Genomic DNA, 23070 nt, shown 5'->3' on the forward strand with positions numbered 1-23070 from the left:
ACAGAAAAGAAGATTTTATACTCTGGTAGTCTTTGCTTTGTTAATGTAGAGATATCTTTTTTTTTTTTAAGACAAGAATAGAACTGTATTTACAGAAGACATAAGACAAGATTGTACATAGAAGATCCTAAGGACTATTCCTTCAAAAGCTACTGAACTAATAAGGGAGTTTAGAAAGATTACAATACAAGGTCCATATGCACAAGTCAATTGCATTTTTAAAAATAAAACATTTTTAATTATTTTTTTAATGTGGTAAAAGATACATCCATAAAATTTACTCTTTTAACCGTTTTTAAGTGTACAGTTCAGTGTAATTTTTTTTTTGGCAGCATTGGGTGTTCGTTGCTGCACGTGGGCTTTCTCTAGTTGTGTCAAACAGAGGCTACTCTTCATTGCGGTGCATGGGCTTCTCATTGTGGTGGCTCCTCTTGTTGTGGAGCATGGGCTCTAGCCACACGGGTTCAGTAGTTGTGGCACGTGGGCTCTAGAGCGCAGGCTCAGTAGTTGTGGTGCACGGGCTTAGTTGCCCCACAGCATGTGGGATCTTCCCGGACCAGGGCTCAAACCCATGTCTCCTGCACTGGCAGGCGGATTCTTAACCACTGTGCCACCAGGGAAGCCCTCAGTGTAATTTTTACGTGTAATATTCAGTAAGTACATTCACATCGGTGTGCAACCATCAAGGTGGCTTCTTAACACATAAAATTGTTGATAACTGTATATTTTTAATAAATATATATCAAATATACATAGATATACTTTTATCAAAAAAAAATATACAGGGCTTCCCTGGTGGCGCAGTGGTTGAGAGTCCGCCTGCTGATGCAGGGGACATGGGTTTGTGCGCCAGTCCGGGAAGATCCCACATGCCGCGGAGTGGCTGGGCCCGTGAACCATGGCCACTGAGCCGGCGTGTCCGGAGCTGTGCTCCACAATGGAAGAGACCACAACAGTGAGACGCCCGCGTTACTGCAAAAAAAATATATATATATATATGTATATATAACTATATATAACTATATATAACTATATATATAAAACATTAACTGATGAAGAATTGAAAATGGGATGGGGAAGCCTTGTATTTTACCTGTACTCCTACTTCAAGATAGAACAAAATGTAAGCACTGAATTGTAGATATAACTGGCTTACCAGTCATTTTGCATGTGGCAGTATCAGATTCCACACACTACCTTGGGAAGACAGGAAAAACTAATAAATATTTTACTGGGAGAGGACACACCTTATTCTATGTAAAATAATGACCTTACCAGGTTTAAATATTACAACATCAAAACATATTTATTGGGCTTCCCTGGTGGCTCAGTGGTTAAGACTCCACCTGCCAATGCAGGGCACACGGGTTTGAGCCCTGGTCTGGGAAGATCCCACATGCCACGGAGCAACTAAGCCCGTGCGCCACAACTACTGAAGCCCGTGCACCACAATTACTGAAACCCGCATGCCCTAGAGCCCGTGCTCTGCAACAAGAGAAGCCACCACAATGAGAAGCCCGTGGGCCACAATGAAGAATAGCCCCCGCCTGCCGCAACTAGAGAAAGCCCGCGCACAGCAACAAAGACCCAATGCAGCCAGAAATTAATTAATTAATTTAAAAAAATTTATTGTAGTAAATATAGAAAAAACAGGTAAGCAGAAAAAGAAAATAGCTTGGAAGGATTGATATTGATCTTTTAGGCATTCACAACTCTGTTCCTCTCAGTATTTGAGGATTTAAATTGTATTAACTAGTGCTTGTGAGTTAATTGTAAGCCACATTTAGCAGACTTTAGTTCAGTAGCATCTCAGGGTGAATGAGTTCCCAGCAATCACAGATCAATAGGTTTTATTTCTGGGTTTTGTTTGAAAGAAAACCTTATGATAGATTCATTTTATGTGTGTAGGGGTTTGGTTATTTTCCCCCTCCTAAATGATGTGTTTGTTTCATCAACTGGTTAAGTATATATGTGGCATAAGTATACATAATGTGTTTTCTGACCTTTGAGTCGGAAGAGACTTGATTTCACCAAGTGTCATTTACACTCGTAGGTAATCATTGGAATTGGATATTGCAAAGGTCTGATAATGAGAATCTGGCTTCTATTCAATTTGAAAGAGGTATTGGTGCCAAATGGTAAACTGCCAATGGTAAATGCCTTATCTGCACTAGTGGAGGGGTGGTTTGCACACATTTCCCTGAAGTGAAATATCCGAATGGCTGCTGGGCCCTTTTGGAATGCATTATGATCTTAGAGTAACAGACTCTTTCATCTGAAGTCCAACCCCCTTATTTTTACAGACCCCTCTGCCCCAGTCAGACACAGGTTCTCCCCTCCCAGTTTTCCTCTAGTACCTTGTCTGGCCTCCATTATTACCCTAGTGTGTTATTGCCCTAATTATGTGTTAATGTAAATAACTCATTCAGCCATGTGATGAGTTATTTACATTAATACATAAACAATAGAGTGGGAAATTCTTCAGCCAGTCTATATCTTGCTAATCTTTGTTGTCATTAGCACTTAGCACAGTGCCTGGAGCTTACTAGATTCTCAATAAATGTTTGCTGAGTGAATGAATGATGAAACAGAGGCCCAGGGACAGGAAGTGCCCTGCCCAAGATCACAGATCTAGTTAGTAACAACGTTCTGAGACATAGGTTATGATAACATTTTAAGTACATTGCACTGCTTGACAGCATGTCGGGAGAGGCCAGAATTGGACTGAATCTTGGAATAAAACTCTGGTGACACGTTATTCACATGGATTTCTAATTCATGTGATGGTCCACAGCATCAGGAATTGACTCTGAGGTCCGTCCTGAGAGGTTTTTTTTGGTACCTTACAGTTTTGTTTCTCCTGGCTGGACCTCAAGGATGAAATGCTCTACCGGTAGGAAAGATGGTATATGTGGGGAGGAGGAAGCTTTCCCACGATTGGGAAAGGCTAGAGTGGGAGAAGTCCCTAGTCTATGGAAGGGCAGGGAAATCTCTCCCTATCCCTGGGGTCCACAGACTCTAGATTATGTTCATGGTCAGTCTTTGTTAGAAATATGTAATCAGGGACTTCCCTGGTGGCACAGTGGTTAAGAATCTGCCTGCCAATGGAGAGGACACGGGTTCAAGCCCTGGTCTGGGAAGATGCCACATTCTGCAGAGCACCTAAGCCCGTGAGCCACAACTACTGAGCCCGTGTGCCACAGCTACTGAAGCCCATGCACCTAGAGCCCATGCTTTACAACAAGAGAAGCCACCACAATGAGAAGCTTGTGCACAGCAACGAAGAGTAACCTCTGCTCGCTGCAACTAGAGAAAGCCTGCGCGCAGCAATGAAGACCCAACGCAGCCAAAAATAAATAAGTAAATAAATTTATAACCAAAAAAATGTTATGAATGCCATGCAATACATTATTGACTTTTTTTTTTTTTTTTTTTTTTTGTGGTACACGGGCCTCTCGCTGTTGTGGCCTCTCCCATTGCAGAGCACAGGCTCCGGATGTACAGGCTCAGTGGCCATGGCTCATGAGCCCAGCCGCTCCGCAGCATGTGGGATCTTCCCGGACCGGGGCACGAACCCGTGTCCCCTGCATCGGCACGCGGACTCTCAACCACTGCACCACCAGGGAAGCCCTATTGACTATTTTTTTTTAAAAAAAGATATGTAATCATTTTGAGCATTGGTTGGGGAAGGTTGGTGGCAACCCTCTGTGTGTGTGATGACCACTTAGTTTTGTGCCAAGATCAAGGCTGTTTTGTTTTGTTTTGAGGCAGAGAGTGTTGGAGTAGGATGTCAGCATGAGAATACCAGCTCCGTGATGGCTGTGGCCTTTGAGGAGGTCACAGTGACCCAGGAAATGTAATCTGGACAGTGGCTGGGTGACAGTCATGACTGAGCTAGGCAGAGTCATCCCTGAAGATGTGCTCTGGGAGAAGTGCTCCGAGGGGGGCCTCAAGATGCTGACACTGGCTGTTCTCCTGAGTGACAGCTGGAATGTGTGTGTGTGTGTGTGTGTGTGTGTGTGTATGTGTGTGAGAGAGAGAGAGAGAGAGAGAGAGAGAGAGAGAGAGAGAGATGAAGGTAGAAGAAGGAAATATAGAAAAGGTGTGGCCTGGCAGACCTGGAGGAAGTCCTTTTCATCCACTATTTCAAGGTGACAAGGTAGCACCAGAGTCACCTGGCATGCCTGGATGGCCATAGGGGAAAGGTGTGTAAGGTCTGGGCTAGCCCCATAGGTGGGAGTGTGTTGGTGTGGGCAAGGGCAGGGGCCTGTGTCTGCCAGCCTCAATGAGGAGATGCTGCCTCGGTTGGTCGTTACGAGCCTAGCCTGCTGCCTGAGCTCGGTGGACAGCTGAGCACAGCACCTGGCTGGACTTCAAGGATGAAACTGACAAACTTTTGTCCCCAAATCTTCTGCAGGCTTTTATGCATATGGAGAGCAAGTAGGTTAAGCTGTTGCTCTTTTTTATTTTTCTTTGTCCGCGCTGCGTGGCTTGTGGGATCTTAGTTCCCTGACCAGGGATTGAACCCAGGCCCAGCAGTGAGAGCCCTGAGTCCTAACCACTGGACTGCCAGGGAATTCCCCAGAGCTCTCACTCTTCTGACTGCCTGTCTCTTTCGAAGGGTCATCATTTCTTGCCATCAGGAATTGTTAGCATTGGGTTGGAGTCCAAAGGATGGGCTTTAGGAATCAAGAGCCCCTTAACATTATTTTCAAATTCATATGTTTCCATTTTTCTGGGGAAAGGTTCATAACAGATTCTCAAAGTGATCCATGCACCAGCAAAGGTTAAGAAGTCTTGGTGTAGGGGAAGCAGAAGGAATGCTTGCATTTATAGGGGGCCTTGCTGTTCACATGGCAAGGATATAAGTGCATGGAGTATGGCAGGGTAGGAGAATCAGTTTAGTGGCTCAGGGCCTACGGATTAACAGCTGCTGCATCTCCTGATAACAAAACTTACCTGAAGGCATGCACTCACATGTGGGTTAGAGGCAGTGGTCAGAAACTTACTGAATGAGCAAGGGACAACTGCAGTGTACACAGAGAAATAAATAGCGTGAGGCCAAGGGAACATAGCTGGTTGGAAGAGAAGAGTCACTATGGGGAGATCCCTGAACACAACTGGACACCAGAGCAGAGTATCCCAGTGCTCTCAGGAGTCCATTTACAATCCACGAGAGAGTGAGGTCACAAGGATTTCCAGGGGCCACACTAGACTTCAGTTAAGGTTGTCCCAGGGCTTTGGGTGGGGGACCCTCTTAAGCTTTATCGTCTATAGTTATGTCCTAGAAGCAGAGGTAGTAGTCTGGCCTTCATTAGCTCCTTGACATAAACCCTAGTATGCTCATCGCTACTTGATCCTTTTCATGAACCTCAGGTGACTTGGTGTTTTTTTCACACCAACTCTGTGGCCAGTGCCCTGTGTGATTCCTTTCTGCCCTTGGGGTCCTCCCCGCTGATAGGATACTCAGAATAGTACCATTTCCAGAACTGGAATCTAAGTGGGCAAGAGAAAAGTTTTGGGGAGCGGTTCTCTCTAGGTTCTGGAATCCTAAGGAAGAATGGGACATGGTGGGAGGTAGGGCCTCTCAGGGAGGACTGTAGGTTGGGGAAAGGAAAATTTTCATTTTCCTTGAATCATTTTCGAGTCTCTGGGCAAGGTTTGGGGCTCTTTGGCCCAGTGTTTTTCTCATTGGCCCAACCAGCTGTAGTTGGGTGTCGATGAAGCTCGCTCTCATTCCTCACCTCCTCCTTTCTGTCATCTCTTGGCTGCGGCTCTGCTCCTTGAGAAAGGCAAGCCGCTGCAAAGTTGTTTCAAAGGAGCACATCCAGTTGGCAACTTTGTTTTACCCTGTGGGTGACCTTCCCGCTGTGCCAGTTCTGACGCCCTCTTTCCCAACTGACTTTGCAGGGAGGGCCTTGGAACTGCCATACCTTCCACTGATTTTCTGTTTTGGTGCAGCCGTCTACAGATCTAGTTCGTGATTCATGACTATTATTTGATCTTGTAGGAAGTAAAATACTCCTAGTCACTAGTTTGTTTCCATTCAGGCGCTAATGGCACATTGTATAATGTATCCATTGGGAAGATTTCCAAAGGATCAAATATCAGAAATTCAGCTACAACAAGCCACTTGGTTCCTGATACCATAAAGCTATTCAGTGTAAGAATCTGGGGATAGCTTTCCTTACGTCATGCATAAAAGGAATTGAAAAAAATTTGTCTCTGTAAGTTGCAGAAATGACATCTCTTGCCCCCTTTTCCCTCCTTTTTTTTTTTTTTTTTTTTTGCGGTAGGCAGGCCTCTCACTGTTGTGGCCTCTCTCATTGAGGAGCACAGGCTCCGGACGCGCAGGCTCAGCGGCCATGGCTCACGGGCCCAGCCGCTCCGCGGCATGTGGGATCTTCCCGGACCGGGGCACGAACCCGTGTCCCCTGCAGCGGCAGGCGGACTCTCAACCACTGTGCCACCAGGGAAGCCCTTCCCTCCTTTTTGAAAATGGTCTGGGATTAAAGTCACAATGTTCTTGATCTGAAGGCCAATGTGGTGAACACACAAATTTATCCTGGGGTACACTATTATGTGATTGTGTGGCAAGTCTTTTATTGTCTCCTTGTTAGAGGAAAGACAGTAGAAGCTATGGCCTTGACACTGTTCTTTCACTTATTTAACAGATGTTTGTTGAACGGTTACAATGTGCCAGGCCTGCGGTAGATATCAGGGCTACAGAGATAAAAGACCCTCTCCCAGCCCACAAGAAATGCATAGACCAGCGGGGGAGACAGAGAAGTGAATCATTAATTGAAATGTAGTGGAGTAATTGCCAGGAGAGCAGTGAACAGGGGGCTGGTATCCCAGAGGAAAGATACTACCTCTTTCAGTGGAAAATCAGTAGTCCCTCACTGTTTAACAGGAAAAAAAAAAAAAAAGATTTTCCATGTAGATAAGTGGATTTTCCAGATAACCAGGCTTATCTCTTTAGGTCCCAGAACTTAAAACATTTATATATATATATATATATTTTTTTTTTGATGGGAGTATATGTAAAATGTACTCTTCTCTTTTTTCTTAAATGGAATATACTGAATGAAATTCAATCTTTTCTCGTTGACTCGAGGCACTGCATGAGTGCTAGGCTTTGAGTTTGGCTGTGCTGCCCAAAGACTCTTAGGTTCCCCCTAAGCCAAATGGCCCTTCCTTGTGGCTTTTGGTAATGTTTCTGTTTCTTCTCTCCTTATCAGGATGTTTGTGCTGGTCCTGACTGCTTTCTACTTGACAGTCCCTAGTAGCTCTCTCCTTTCTCCTTTCAAATTTGTGTTGGTCTAGGAATTCATGCATCTAAACAGGTCAGACTTTTATTTTTTTAAAGGATTTAAAATTTTTTTAAACTTATTTATGGCTGCATTGGGTCTTTGTTGCTGTGCATGGGCTTTCTCTAGTTGCAGTGAGCGGGGGCTACTCTTCATTGTGGTGCGCGGGCTTCTCATTGTGGTGGCTTCTCTTGCTGTGGAGCCCGGGCTCTAAGCGTGTGGGCTTCAGTAGTTGAAGCACACAGGCTCAGCAGTTGTAGCTCATGGGCTCTAGAGTGCAGGCTCCAGTAGTCGTGGCGCATGGACTTAGTTGCTCCAAGGCATGTGGGATCTTCCCGGAGCAGGGTTCGAACCTGTGTCCCCTGCATTGCCAGGTGGATTCTTTTTTTTTTTTTTTTTTCGTTTTTTTTTTTTTTTTTTTTTTTTTTTTGCGGTACGCGGGCCTCTCACTGCTGCGGCCTCTCCCGTTGCGGAGCACAGGCTCCAGGCGCGCAGGCTCAGCGGCCATGGCTCACGGGCCCAGCCGCTCCGCGGCATGTGGGATCCTCCCGGACCGGGGCACGAACCCGCGTCCCCTGCATCGGCAGGCGGACTCCCAACCACTGCGCCACCAGGGAAGCCCGCCAGGTGGATTCTTAACCACTGCGCCACCAGGGAAGCCCTAAAAAGATCAGACTTTTGTTTAAAGTAAGAGTAAGTAGACTATGGGTCAACACTTGACAGTACAGGGACTTCTCTGCTGGCCCAGTGGTTAAGAATCTGCCTTCCAATGTAGGGGATGTGGGTTTGATCCCTGGTTGGGGAACTAAGATCCCACATGCTGCAGGGTAACTAAGCCCACCCCCGTGAACTTGGCTATCCAGAGTGCCTTTCTTTAGTTTTCTTTCTGCCTCGTATTTACATTCATTTGAGGGACATTTCTTTTCTTCTTTTCTTTTCTTTTCTTTTCTTTTTTTTTGCCGCACTATGCAGCATGTGGGATCCTATTTCCCCAACCAGGGCTCAAACCCATGTCTCCTGCATTGGCAGGCGGATTCTTAACCACTGCACCACCAAGGAAGTTCCAACATATCGTTTTTTTTTTTTTTTGGTTGCCTTGGGTCTTTGTTGCTGCGCGTGGGCTTTCTCTAGTTGCGGCGAGCAGGGGTTACTCTTCGTTGCGGTTCGTGGGCTTCTCATTGGGTGGCTTCTCTTGTTGCAGAGCATGGGCTTTAGGCACGTGGGCTTCAGTAGTTGTGGCTCTCGGGCTCTAGAGCACAGGCTCCGTAGTTGTGGCGCACGGGCTTAGTTGCTCCGTGGCATGTGGGATCTTCCCGGACCAGGGCTCAAACCCGTGTCCCCTGAACTGGCAGGTGGATTTTTAACCACTGCACCACCAGGGAAGTCCCAACATATCCATTTTTATATTTCCTGTATTTGTAGAAATTAGTTCTGAGGCAAAGTTTGATTTAATGTATAACTCTTAGGAATTATAATTTTCACAAATACTTGTTTTTAAACAATAAATCTTTTTTTTAAATTTATTTTTATTTTTTTGGCCACTCTGCAAGGCTTGTAGGATTTTAGATTCCCTACCAGGGATTGAACCCGGGTCCTCGGCAGTGAGAGCACAGTGTCCTAACCACTGGACTGTCAGGGAATTCTAACAAATCTTTTTTAAAATAAAGAGCTAAATTATGGGGACTTCCCTGGCGGTCCAGTGGTTAAGACTCCACGCTTCTACTGCATGGGCTCGGGTGACCGATCCCTGGTTTGGGAACTAGGATCCCACGTGCCTCGGTGTGGCCAAAAAAAAAAAAAAAGCTAAATTATGTTTGGTGAATATTAAGAAAAGAGAATTTCTTATCTATATTACTTTCTACTATGGAAATAGATATAGGAATGTAACATCTAGTTGATTATGTAACTGTATTATTCAACTCACTTAATAAGGCACTAGTTCTTAAGTTAGCCATGGGGAAATTGGCCTTTTCTATTATCTTGATTGAATCATGGTTATATGACGATTAGAAATTGCCTTATAATTGTCTTCTTCAACCTTACCCCTGGACCCAAAGCAATATTTTATTTTGCCCATATTTACATTCTTATAAAGGGGCAAGCCTTCATATCTGTGGTAGATTGTTGCATTTGGTGGCCCCTAATGACCCTGACTCCCAGTATTCCTGCCTTTGTGTAGCTCCCTCCCTAATCAACTTTGGACTTTACCAAGAGACTCATGAATCACACAAGCACAGGAGGGTAAGCACTTGTGCACTGGGGCTTGCCCTCTTGGAACCCTGTCCTGGACCAGTGTCTAGTCTACTGGAGGTTGGGAGGTCACAAGAAGAACTGAGACTCCCTGCCCAGCACCAACTGTCAGACTTGTGAATGAGGCCAACTTGGAATAAATTTCCAGCTGTTCCAACCATCTGTAGTAGCCCAAGTGAGCCAGAAAAAGAACTTTGCAATCAACTAACAGAATCAAGAGAAACAATAAATCAATATTTTTTGCCTCTACGTTTTGCGATGAATTTTTATGCAATCAATAGATAACTGAAACAATGTCCTTTTACTGTGTTCAAGTTTAACCTTATAAAGGCGGGCTAAGATAGAATTATGAACAACGCTTAGATGTTTTACCTTGTAAATCGCTCTATGGGAGATGGAAAAAATTTTACACCTGGAAAGGAAGGGCTTATTTTGATCTGTTGGTAAAGTAAACTTCAAAACAAGTTAAAATCTACCAGAATTGTTTCCAATTTGAAAATTGTTGGATCACGCTATTATAAATACTATGGTATATGCTTTAAATTTCTTCAAGATATTATCCTCATAAAAGTAATGGATTCTCACTGAAGAAAAATGGAAAAGACTGGAAATTGTAAAAATAAAAAGTAAAATAAAAAATAAATCAAGCATTATTCCACAATCCAGACATCTATCGACAATCGTTTTGCTGTATTTTCTCTCAGCAATTTTTCTGTGCTCCATTTAATATTTTTTCATATTTAAATCAGGCTGAGGGGAGGGTGAGTGTGGATATAAAGGGGTGGCATGAAAGAGTCGTGGGATGTTGTCACAATGAAGTATCATGTTTATTGTGGTGGTTACATGAAAGTACACATGTGATAAAATTGCATAGGGCTGCACACACAAATGAGCGAACTATATATAACAGGTGAAGTCTGCTTATGCTCTGTGGATTGTGCCAATGTCAGTTTCCTAGTTTTGCTATTGTACTATAGTTATGCAAGATGTTAACATCAGGGGAGGCTGGGTGAAGGGTGTCAAAGACCTCCCTGTATATTTCTTTGTACTTTCCTGTGAATCTATCATTTCAAACTAAAAAAAAAAAAAAAAAAAAAAAAAAATCAGTCTGTAGCTAGAGTTTTGTACCCTGCCTTTCCCTTTATATTTTCATTTTTAACGAAAAAAGAGAATGTCCATGTTTCATATCCACGTCTTGATTACTTTAAAAAATGAACTGAAGAAACTGTCTTAATTATAGAGTTAACTGCTAAGGAAGGGGGTACATTTCAAAACCAGCTTTATTTGTTGGAACTTAATTATTGCAAGAATGCCAAAGCATTGTATGGACTACATGGGGTTGTGTTTGAGAGTTTAGAAAAGGAAATTACATGACAAAAATATAACTATAACACTAACAAAATATTGTGAAATTACGCATCTGGTGGACTGCAGACAGAAGGGGGAATGTTGTGGTTGAGCTGGGGGAGGAGGCCTGGCTGAGCCTGTCAGGAATGATTTGAGGGCTTTGGGGGAGGGAAGGAAGCAGGGCAGGCGCTGAGCAGAACTGGTCTGGGGCAGCTTAGGGCAGGGCAGGCCATGGCTGCTCAGAAAAAATGATAAAGAGCAGGCCGTCAGCGTGCTGGCAACAGCGTCTAAGAATCCACCTTCAGAAAGGAGTGGCAGGGCATAGACAAGAGTTTCGACATCAGATTTGCCAAATATTGGTTGCAGAAAAAGTTAGGGAACAGGAGGGAAGAGAAAGCAGGGGATGAGCAAAGCAATAGAAATAAAAGCAAAAATAAACAAATGGGACCTACTCAAACTTTGCACAGCAAAGGAAGCCATAAACAAAACCAAAAGACAACCTACAGGACTGGGAGAAAATATTTGCAAATGTTGTGACCGACAAGGGCTTAATTTCCAAACTATACAAACAGCTCATATAGCTCAATAACAAAAAAAAACCCAACCCAATCAAAAAGTGGGCAGAAGACCTAAATAGACATTTCTCCAAAGAAGACATCCAGATAGCCAACAGGCACATGAAAAGATGCTCAACATCTCTAATTATTAGAGAAATGTAAATCAAAACGACAATGAAGTACCACCTCACACTGGTCAGAGTGGCCATCATTCAGAAGTCTACAACGGGGCTTCCCTGGTGGCGCAGTGGTTACGAATCCGCCCGCCAATGCAGGGGACATGGGTTTGAGCCCTGGTCTGGGAAGATCCCACATGCCGCGGAGCAATGAAGCCCGTGTGACACAACTACTGAGCCTGTGCTCTAGAGGCCTCGAGCCACAACTACTGAGCCTGCATGCCACAACTACGGAAGCCCGCGTGCCTAGAGCCCATGCTCCACAACAAGAGAGGCCACCACAATGAGAAGCCCGCTCACTGCAACGAGGAGTAGCCCCTGCTCGCCGCAACTAGAGAAAGCCCACGTACAGCAACTAAGACCCAATGCAGCCAAATAAACAAACAAATAAATAAATAAATAAACTTAAAAAAAAAAGTCTGCAAATAACAAATGCTAGGGAGGGTGTGGAGAAAAAGGAACCCTCCTACACTGTTGGTGGGAATGTAAATTGGTGCAGCCACTATGGAAAACAGTATGGAGGTTCCTTAAAAAACTAAAAATAGAGTTGCCATATGACCCAGCAATCCCACTCCTGGGCATATATCTGGGGAAAACTCTAATTCGAAAAAATACACGCGCCCCAGTGTTCATAGCAGCACTATTTACAATAGCCAAGACGTAGAAGCAACCTAACTGTCCATCGATAGATGAATGAATATATATACACAATGGAATACTACTCAGCCATAAAAAAGAATGAAATAATGTGACTTGCAGCAACGTGGATGGACCTAGAGATTATCATACTAAGTGAAGTGAGTCAGAAAAAGACAAACACTATATGATATCACTTATATGTGGAATCTAAAACTATGACACAAATGAACTTATGAAACAGAAACAGACTCACAGACATAGAAAACAAACTTATGGTTACCCAAGAGGACAGGGGGTGGGGGAGGAATAAATCAGGAGTTCAGGATTAGCAGATACAAGCTACTATATATAAAATAGATAAACAAGAAGGTCCTACTGTATAAGACAGGGAACTATATTCAATATCCTGTAATAAACCATAATGGAAGAGTAAAAAAAAAATAAGAAAGAAAGCAGGAGGGGGCGTGGGGGTCATTTGGGGGGAAAAGTCCAGAAAGGGCAGGCTGGTGACTGGAGCTTCCCAGGTGGCCTTCAGGGATTTCCCTTTGCTCCGAGAATAAAGTCCAAACTCTACATGGCATAAAAGGCCCTACATGACCTTTCTGGTCTTGGAATATCTCCCTGACCTGGTCTCCTGTTGCTTCCCTAAATGCGCCTCTGAGCCTCTGCAGCTTCCAGAGCCCTGTCCTGTTTTGGGGGCTCCCTCCTCTCTCAGGTGCTCTTCCCTGTGCCTACCATGCTCTTCCCTCTGGGTGTCAGTGCGTTAACTGCTCCCCGGCATACAAGGCCCTGCTGGTTTCTCTCTGTGAAGCCTACTATCATACCTGGGTTGGGCCACAACCCCCTTTCTCTGCCTTTCGTCTCCCCTCAGCCCCAGGTGAGCCCTGGTGGCCTCATTTGCCTGGTGTGAGCTTCCCTTCGCAGCCACTGATGGGAAGGGAGTGGTTGAGCTTCAGAAGAGAGGTGAGCTGCAACTCGCACTCCCCTGGGCCTTTGCACATGCCAGCCCTCCTACTCTCTCGTAGATCTCCACTTGGAAGGCCTTCCCTCAGAATTCAAGACCCTGTCAAATGATTGTTCTTCTCTGTGACTCCCACACTGGCCTCTCACAGCCTTTCCTTCTTGCAAGTATTCAACAAATATATATATATATTTTTTTTAGCTCTTTTTTAAAAAATTTATTTATTTATGGCTGCATTGGGTCTTCATTGCTGTGCGCGGGCTTCCTCTAGTTGCAGCGAGCAGAGGCTACTCTTCGTTGTGGTGCGTGGGCTTCTCATTGCAGTGGCTTCTCTTGTGGAGCATGGGCTCTAGGCACGCGGGCTTCAGTAGCTGTGGCTCACGGGCTCTAGAGCACAGTCTCAGTAGTTGTGGCGCACGGGCTTAGTTGCTCCACGGCATGTGAGATCTTCCTGGACCAGGGCTCGAACCCGTGTCCTCTGCATTGGCAGGAGGATTCTTAACCACTGCGCCACCAGGGAAATCCTCAACAAATATTGATTGAGCACACACTGTTGTGATCCTTCTGATGTTTGCTTACCACCTTGACTGTCACTTTCTGCGTAGATGTCTTGGGCTATGAATTTTTTGAGATTCAGCACCTTAGTTTATTCATTTAGGTATCCCCAATTCCCAGAAAAGTTCAGGCACACGGTAAGCCCTTAATATATTTGTTTTGAAAATGAATAAGCTTTACTATAAAAGAAAGTGGTTTTCAAGAAATTCCTAACAGTCCTTAAGGCTGGAAGGCACATTAAAGGTCACCTCATCTGGGAATTCCCTAGTGGTCCAGCTGTTAGGACTCTGCTCTTCCACTTCAGGAAGCACGGGTTCGATCCTTGGTCGGGGAACAAAGATCCCGCATGCTGTGAAAAAAAAAAAAGGTCACCTCATCCGTCTCCTAGGATCCGTCCATTCCAGGCAAGTCGTCATGCAGAATCTGCTTGACCGAGTTCAGTGGAGGGGGACTCACGGTCCATGTGGCCACTCATTGCACCTGGTAGACAGTATTGATCATGGGGGAGTTCTTCCTGCTGCAGAGCTGGACCCTGCACCCCCCCCATAGTTCCCTCCACTGGTCCTCATTCTGCTCCCTGGAGTGTCACAGAATGAGTCCCCTCCCTCTTGCAGCTGACAGCCTATCATATATTTTGCAGTTACCACATCTCCTCCTAAGTCTTTTCTTTCCAGGTGGGGAAAGACTACTTACTAGCCATGTGACCCCGAGCTTCACCTTCCTCTGACCTTCAGTTTCCTTGTTTGTAAAAATTGCGCTAAAACAGTACCTATCTATATGGTTGTTGTCAAAATTAAATGAGCTCTTATATGTAAAGTGCTTAGAACTGTGCTTAGTGTATATTAAATGCTCAATAATGATTCCAAAATTATTTTGTATTATATTTTACATATAGCACTTAAAATTGGACAACATAGTTTGAGACATTTAATTAAGAAAAACAATATACGATCACATGCAAAAATATTATTAATATTTTGTAAATACATAATATAAATTACATTATATGTTATATGACCCACTCCCAGTAAAATTGGAAACCCCCTTAGGTAGGGTCCATTGTGAAGCTTAATGGGCAACTTGGTCTCTATTTTTTTTTTTTTGGGTTCACGGGCCTCTCACTGTTGTGGCCTCTCCCGTTGCGGAGCACAGTCTCCGGACACGCAGGCTCAACGGCCATGGCTCACGGGCCCAGCCGCTCCGCAGCATGTGGGATCTTCCCGGACCGGGGCACGAACCCGTGTCCCCTGCATCGGCAGGCGGACTCTCAACCACTGCGCCACCAGGGAAGACCTTGGTCTCTATTTTTAATAAATGCTTGCTTAATTAGTGAACAAATGAACTGATGTCTACTTGGCCTTGATTCAGCCCTGATCACTCACTTGTACTGCTTTGAGATTTTCCAGTCATTCTCTATGGTGTTCTTTAATTTAGGGTGACCAACTGTCCTGGTTTTCCCAGGAATGAGGGAATATGGGAATTTTAGTTTCAAAACCAAATCTGAAGGGGTTCTTGGGACTCAAGACATTCAGTACTAAAACCAGGATGAGTTGGTCACCCAGGTGATAATTCAGTACCACTGGATTTGAGGGTTGAGGGTTATGTAGAAGAACTGCCTACCTCTGGATTCCATGGCCAAGGTTACCACTATAGCAATGCCACAGATATGCAGATGGTGTTTCCAACTGGGTCTCATGGGGGTGTTAGACCCTGACTGATGGGGCCTGCAGCTTTGCAAGGAACTCCGTTTTACCAATTCCCACTTAGTGATCGGGCCCTAGGGAATTTAATTTAAACTTACACATGATGGATTAGTAAATCAGAATGTCACGTTAAATGTTCCCGTGACTTTTCTAGGGCAGCCCCTTACCTGCTTCAGATCCTCAAGTGGGACTGGAAAGTGAGCAAGTGGTAGAGGGGTGGGCATTACTGGAGGGGGGACCGTATGTTGGATTTTTAATTTTTTTTGTGGTACATGGGCGTCCCACCGCCGCGGCCTCGCCTGCCGTGGAGCACAGGCTCCGGACGCGCAGGCCCAGCGGCCACGGCCCACGGGCCCAGCCTCTCCGCGGCACGTGGGATCCTCCCGGACCGGGGCACGGACCCGCGTCCCCTGCATCGGCAGGCGGACTCCCAACCACTGCGCCACCAGGGAAGCCCTGTATGTTGGATTTTAAGATACAGTCTGGGCACTCTGACTATCTACTGCAGAGTGCCCATTTCCAGGGATTTCTAGAATACTTGAGTCCAGTGGAGACCAGGGATAAGGCTTGCTAGACGATTCACCAACTCGGTGCAGTGGCTGTGCTCACCCTGAGCCTCCCTACCCTTGTGCTCATTACCTCTTGCCTTCATCTCCACACACTTTCCAAAATTACAATCCTGAGGTTTCAGATTGGTTTATACCACTCTTAAAGTGCTTCCTGCTGCTAGATCTCTGTCTCATGCGTGTTTCAGGGTCCCTGGGGTCACATCACACTGGAGTGTTCTAGGAACATTACCTTTAAATGGCTCATTTTCTCTGATTTGTTTAGTCAAGAGAGGTTCCTGTTCCGGGCTTGAGCGTTCTGCTCTCTCCAGCTCTTCTGCGGCAGCCCTCGTCTCACTGTTACTTCTGTGGCTGGCAGGCTCTCAGACTGCAGGGAGTTTTCACCACCAGCACCAACTGCTACCCTGATTCCCAGAGGCCTCCCTCCCTTTCCACCTGGCCTCCTCGCTGCCCTCTGGTTGACATACTTTGGGGTGTGCTGCTGGCCAAGAACAGGGAGGGGCTGTGCTGGTGTGGGGTGATGGGTGATCTGGAAATAGCCTTGGGGGAGGGGCCTGGCTCTGAAGCTGTCATTGAGGTGTTTGCGCTTAGACACTCAGCGGTCCGAAAAAGGAGGCATCTTTGTTAAGTCCAGTTCTCCCTCCCAGGGATGGTATTCACCCCTCTGAGTTGGTGACTGTAGTAATATCCACACACAACTTTACTCCGGACTACCTAGGTGTTCCCTCCCCCTGGGCTCCACACTCTTTAACTAGGTCTTGCAGATGAGGGCCCTGGGATGGCTTGTGGCTTGGAGGGGGACCAGCTGCTATTCACATATAGCAGCCTCACCCCATCTGCCAGCTCATGATCCCCTACTCAGCACCAGCCACTCGTGCAGATGCCCCAAGTGATGAAAGGCTGGTCATCAGGGTCAGAACAGGAGCCAGGCAAGGTACCCAGTGGTGCAGGGGTCAGAGGTAGAGCTGAGAAGGGACCCGGTGCCCATAGGTTTTCCCTGAAGTCATCTTCCTCCCTACTGGATGAAGGGAGGAAGCTGGCTGACACCAACCAGGCTGGCTCTCCCTAGTCAGTCACCTACAGACCCTGGCAACCAAAAGTGACAGGCTCGTGCTTTGACGGTGGTGGTGACAGGCTTGTGGCCTCCCTGCCACCCCTCAGGCAGCCCAGGACCTGTCGTGTGACTGTGCATTCTCTGCCCATCAGTCCTGTGTCCCCTCTGTTCATGAAGGTCTGGCCTGTATGTTGCTCACTTTGTTCACGTCCAGAGCTTTATAAAAGATAAATTGGTTCGTGGAAGGAAAAGTGTGTCCCCAGGCTAAAAGGCAGCAAGAAGGAAAAAAGTCTTAGTTCACCCAAAGCTCCTGTGTACTCTTCAGCCTCCACAGAGTTGCAGGAACTTTCTTGGGCTGCTTCATCTGCTTGCTGAGCCCGGCCAGCCCCAATCCTTTGCCCTTTTGATCCTGAAGATTTAGGCCACTATGTATTGACTACTTCCCTGCAATCTTGCACCAGAAGTGGAAGGCTCTGGCCTTTGAAATAACTGGAGACCACCTGAATCCACAATTATGGTGCCCCAGATATGGGCCCATTTTGGCCCTGCTTACAGTCTAGACTTTGGATTTGGTCTCCTGATTTGATTGTCCTAGACTCCAGCTGCCTGACCAGGGCTCTCCCGGACTGGCTTTCTGTCACTGCTCTGCCTGCAAAAAGATTAAAGACACTTGGGCTGACTCTATTGCTTGTCCAGAGCTTGGTGGTGAGGGTGGTGGCCACAGGCCTGCTGCTGTGACGACCAAGAGAACACTCTGATGTGGGAAAGTGAACCTGATGGAATGGTCACCATACAGGGAGGGGTGGGAGGGAACTGGGACGTGGAGTGTCAGATAGAGGGCAAGGCAGTATTTGTGGACCTTTTTGTCCTGGAAAGGAACGTCTCAGGTGGGTCAACCTCACCCATGTTCTCCAATACTGGGCGGGAGGAGGAAAAGCTAGGGGAGGCCGTTTGCTTACAGTTGAAGGTGTAGGAGGTAGAGGAAGACCCTGTCAGAACGATGGAGAAAGAACAGGCACCCACCTCCCCCAGTTCTCCAAGGCTTCCAAGAGACCAGTGACTTGATTTATAGCCAGTGCTTTATTAAACATAAATAGTCTCAAAAGAGGAGAAGTACATGTGTCTCCTGGCCATGTACTTGTATGTTTACAAGAAAGAGGTACGAGGTCCCTGATCTGTGCTCTGAGGGGCTGGTCAGGCAGGTGGGGCCTGGGCCAACCAGTAAGGCAGATGAGGGTCCCCATCCTGAGGACTCACTGCTCCTGGGTGCCCCAGGAGATGTAGTCGGGCCGCGTGGCTGCATGGTACTCATCAATGAGCTCCTGCACGACCTCCCTGGACGTGTCCAGCTCGTCAAAGTTCTCCTTGAAGATGTCCTCCTTGCGGAACTGCTCCAGGAAGGCCTCCCGCTTCCGCAGCTTGTCGTACTGGCGACAGGTCCGCTCGAAGAGCTTGGGGTGTGCAGAAAGCAGGGGTCACAAAGAACCTCAGCGAACAACATGGCTCAGAGAGCCAGGGAACCAAGGCGGGGCTATCTCCACAGTAAAAAAGCCAGGAGCAGGGGCAGCAGGGGTGCGGCACAACCAGGACAATACTTATGTGCCAACTGTGAGGCTCACCGAGGAGATGCTGGTGTGGTTGGCCATCATGAGCCCGCTGACCCTGTGGGCAGAAGGCAGGTAGGGCGACTTCCTGGACAGGGCCACCTGGATGCTGGCTGGGCCCCAGGGGATGAAGTTGGCCAACTTCCGTTCCCGGATCCTCTGCAGGCTCTTGTGGACCTGGGGTGGGCACAGGAGTGGTGGTGGTAGCCTCTCCTCTACCCCTGTGGGCTCTGGGGGTAGAACGAAGGGGCCTCACCTACCTGGGTGGGGTCCACCTCCCCCTGGATGATGTTGAGGATGGCGATGTAGCAGTGGTTGGTCTGGCGGTCCCGGCCCGTGGACACCATCACGTTCTTGGGCTGCAGGAGCCTCCTCATGACATCCAGGACCGTGGTCTTCCTCACGCTGGCCACCTGAGGGGACAGTGGCCACAGGGCACAGTCGAGAAACGCGTGGACAGAGAGCAGTAGGCCACACACGTCCCCGTCAGACTCGGGGTAGTTTGGCCTCTGTGGGGAGTGTCCTTAGATTCTGGCCCACGCCGAGCCTCTGCTGTGGGGTCAGGGATCTCAGTCCTCCCGAGCTCAGCAAACTCACGCCCTCGTGCAGGAGCATCAGCGGACCCCGCGCAGCCCGGGCCCTGCAGGGAGCCACAGGCAGAGGCGAGAGGAGCGCAAGTCAGCCAGGAGGTCGCCCAGCCTGTGCCAGTCCCTGAGCGCAGGGCCTCTGGGGGCCGCACGGGGCGGCTCCGGGTGCAGCAGGGAAAGAGAAAGGCAAGTCAGGGCCTGCTGGGCCTGCGGGCTGCTCTTACCGACTGGTCCGTGGTGAGGGGTGTGTAGCCGGTCATGAGGAAGTGCAGCCGTGGTGTGGGAATGAGCGAGGCGATGAGGCCGATGAGGTCGTTGTTCATGTAGCCGGGGTAGCGCAGGGTGGTGGTGCTGGCCGACATGATGGTGGACACCTGGGGACAGGGGTGCTGTGTCAAGGGCCTTGTCCTGCGAGGCCTCCCTTCCCCAGACGGCACTCCGGCGAGGCGGGGTTCCAGTCCAAAGGAGTCTAGGAGTGAGGGCTCACCAGCTGGTTGATCTGAGAGAAGGATGGGTTCTGGATGTGCAGGCGGTCTGTGGCGATCCGGTTCAGGGCTGTGTTGTCCAGCACCACCTGGGGGGACCGAAGAGGGTGACAGATTTATGGGGCCAGAAAGGACAGGAGCTCTGCCTGATTCTGGGCTCTGAAGCTTAATTTCCTTGGCGCCAGAAAGACCCATCCAAAAGGGACTTGAACAGGACTGGGGCACAGGAAGGTCCCAAATGGACATTTAAAAATGCATGAAAATGATAAAATAGGAAGGTTGGGAGTGGAGAAGGGAGAATCCAGGACTCACCACACAGTCTGCGTTCTGGGTCAGCCTCTTGAGCGTGAGCAGTGAGTTGTAGGGCTGGACCACCACATCGCTCATCTCGTCCTGATTGGGGAACACCGAGTATGTCTGCACCAACTTTTTGGGGTACCTAGTGGTGTTTGAGAGAGGATGGTCAAGGGCAACAGACTGGAGGCTTGGTAAACTTGGGGTTTCCAATGACTGTCAGGGTGGGGAAATTTGGGTGGGGTCACAGAACAGCAGAGAAGGGAGACTTGACTTTTGGAAGTCTGTAACCCAAAAGCGGGGAAGGGTAGAGAGACATCTTAGGACCTAGGGTTCTAATTCCAAACCGGCCACACTCCTTGAATTTTAATCTAAGGCTGAGATGCTAGACTCCATTTCCAACCACTGGGAGTGTGATTGGGTTCTTGGTCATTGTACCTTGTCTTTCCTCAATACAGGAGGGAATAGAAGGGCCCTTTCCTGCTCCAGGAAATAGGAAGGTTTATCTGGAGGGCCTCCCAGTCACCTGGGAAACCAAATCCTCCCAGCCCCTCAAAACACAGACTTACCTGTCGTTGAGCCGTTCTAACAGGTAGGAGCCCAGGCCAGAGCCTGTTCCCCCAGCGATGGAGTGACACAGCACGAAGCCCTGTATGGGGAAGGGGCCGACAGTGTCTACATATCTAGTGGCAGGATTTCAAACTGGACCCATCTCATAATTTCTTGGACTCCTATCTTCCCAGGCCCTCTCCTCCACTTCCCTCCCCGCCACACATATGCAGCTTAGGAGATTCTGCCTTGTTTCCAGCAAGGCCCTGTGGCTTCTGACCAATGCAAAGGGTACATGGGAAGGTCTCGTACCTAACAGGTGGCTTCTAAAGGGTGTTGCTGAGCCTTCCCCATGTTGGCTCCCACCAGCATTCCTGAGACACTCACCTCTAGACTGTCACTGCCATCTGCCTCCCGGTCTATGATGTCAAAAATGTCCTCATGGATCTTCTCTCCCTGTACAGACATGGGGGGTGTCAGAGTGGGACAGGACTAAGGGACAAGGACTCTGACCTCAGAAGAGCCACCCTCGATTCTCCTTATAGCACCTAAAAGTCCTTTTTATGAGCACAGTGGTCCTGCTTTTTATTTGCACTGAGAGGTAGTACAGCCTAGCGGTTACAAGCAGGCCCTCTACATCCAGACTGCCTGGGTTCCTATATTAGCTCTAGTTCTAGTTGGCTGGGTGACTCTGGGCAGGTTACTTCATCTATACCTCAGTTTCCTCATCTGTATAATGAAGGTACTAATACAGGTCCACAGTTCCTTATCTAAAATTCTTGGGGCCAGTTACGTTTTGGAATTCAAGTATTTCAGATCTAGGAAGGCAACATAGAATGTATAATACGTACCAAGTAAAATGCCAGTGGGGGTCTGAGGGGTGCTAATCAAATACATTAATATTTCTGCAATGGAAGTTATGAGTAGTGACAATAAGTTACAAAGAAACTATAAAATAACTTGTCTCCATTGAGATTTGGTTTTGCTGCTAAATGAGTTGTTATAAATCGTCTTTTGGTTTCAGAGGGTTTTTTAAATTCTGGAAACCCACAGAGCCTGTGGACCTGTAGAACCTACCTATAGGGTTGTTGGGAGGTTTAAATAAGTTAATATACGTAAAGCACTTAGTATGGCCTGGCACACAGCACTAGCTAGTACAGTTTCTTAACAATATTACAGAGTTGGCTTAGAACTCCCCTCAGCCATGTCTCTCTCTCTACAGTCACACATCCTCCATCTGGTTCATCTCTCTCTAGGAAGTCATAGGGCCTGTCCCCACACGGGAATGGAGTTGTTCTGCCAAGGAACAGCAAATGACCTGGGAGAATCCGCTGGCCCAGTTGTTGCCAGCTCCTCCTCCATGCTCTGACAGGTAGATGTTCTCTGGGTTGTAGAGCTTGGCATAGGGGGAATTGAGGATGGAATGGATCACCCGCGGCTCCAGGTCCAGCAGCACCGCCCTGGGGATGTAGTGCTCATCGTCCGCCTGTCAAGGGGAGTCCAGGATCGGGCCCAATAAGCTCGGGCCCACCCACTCCTCCAGTCCTCCCAACTCTGGCTCTTGCCTGCCCTCCCTCTTCAAGCCAGCCGCCCTGGCTCCTCTGCCCAGCGGGTTTCCAGTACCAAGCCACTGCCCTTCCCTTCAGGCCCCCTGGGCCACTACCGGCCCGGGCCAAGTCGCTGGGGGCACCTGGTAGAAAAAGACGTCCTTGCGGTCAGTGCCTTCGGTGGCGAACTCCTCCACGATGCCCTCGGGGCTGATACCATGCTCGGCGCACAGCTGTTTCCAGAACTCGAACCCAACTGTGGGGAGGGGCGGGCGGGGGAGAAAGAGGATATCTAGGTCTGGGCAGGTTCCAGCTAGGAGCGGGGACTGAGCGCCTGGGTCCAGGGATAGGAATTCAAGCTTCGGGAGTCTCCCGTGTCAGAGGAAAGGGCTGTATGTCAGCGACTGAGCAGGGGACGGCCCCTCGGGGTTGGGCAACTGGACACTGGGTCAGGTATGTCCTGCCTTTCGGAGAACTACGATTCTGGGAAGGGCCGATGGAGTCCAGGATCCTACAGCGAGATCCCATAGAACCTAAGGAACCTGGCTAGTGGAGGGGCCGGAGGTTCGCTTACTCTGATTGCCGCACTGGCCCAGCTGTAGGGTGATGATCTCCCTCGGCATCGCTCCTCAGGCACCTGCGTTGCAGCCGCTCCCGCCAGCCCAGCCGCGGCTCGCTAGCCCGCTAGCCGGACGACGCAGGCGCCAAACAACTCGCTCCGCCCACGAACATTCTTCGCTCCAATGAGAACTGAGTTCTGCCGACCGCACTTCCGTAATCACTTGGTTTCAGTCTTGCAGACTGCGCGTGCGCGGCTCCTGATTGGGGCGCCGGGGACGTACTTTGACGCAGCGTTCTTCCCTCTGGGTGGACAGGAGTTAGACCC

General features: G+C 48.1%; 1 protein-coding gene across 2 annotated transcripts; it reads right to left on the reverse strand.

Annotated features, from left to right (window-relative positions):
- Positions 1 to 18179: 18179 nt before the first annotated feature.
- On the reverse strand, positions 18180 to 22896 carry LOC136138021 (tubulin gamma-1 chain). Of its 2 annotated transcripts, none has more exons than XM_065896520.1 (11): positions 22759 to 22896; positions 22328 to 22440; positions 21956 to 22123; positions 21025 to 21093; positions 20658 to 20737; positions 20107 to 20233; positions 19797 to 19883; positions 19534 to 19683; positions 18983 to 19135; positions 18738 to 18899; positions 18180 to 18569 (listed from the first exon to the last, which is right to left on the reverse strand). In XM_065896520.1, exons 1-11 carry the CDS (start codon positions 22805 to 22807, stop codon positions 18372 to 18374), a joined length of 1356 nt encoding a protein of 451 aa, XP_065752592.1. In that variant the 5' UTR covers positions 22808 to 22896; the 3' UTR covers positions 18180 to 18371. The 2 variants fall into 2 exon arrangements, with proteins under 2 accessions (XP_065752592.1, XP_065752591.1); XM_065896519.1 differs by having other exon boundaries at positions 18372 to 18569; positions 20998 to 21093; positions 22759 to 22807.
- Between the last annotated feature and the right edge of the window lie 174 nt (positions 22897 to 23070).

This window comes from Phocoena phocoena, chromosome 19 (assembly GCF_963924675.1).
Source record: "Phocoena phocoena chromosome 19, mPhoPho1.1, whole genome shotgun sequence".
Taxonomy (NCBI): domain Eukaryota; kingdom Metazoa; phylum Chordata; class Mammalia; order Artiodactyla; family Phocoenidae; genus Phocoena; species Phocoena phocoena.

What these genes read in the sequence shown, in the direction of transcription:
- LOC136138021 (XM_065896519.1), bottom strand. Translation starts at nt 22,807, where the DNA reads ATGCCGAGGGAGATCATCACCCTACAGCTGGGCCAGTGCGGCAATCAG. An exon ending in TCTCAGGAATGCTGGTGGGA is followed by an intron (nt 20,738 to 20,997) that starts GCCAACATGGGG and finishes TTCCCCATACAG; the next exon opens with GGCTTCGTGCTGTGTCACTC. An exon ending in ACCACACCAGCATCTCCTCG is followed by an intron (nt 18,570 to 18,737) that starts GTGAGCCTCACA and finishes GCACACCCCAAG; the next exon opens with CTCTTCGAGCGGACCTGTCG.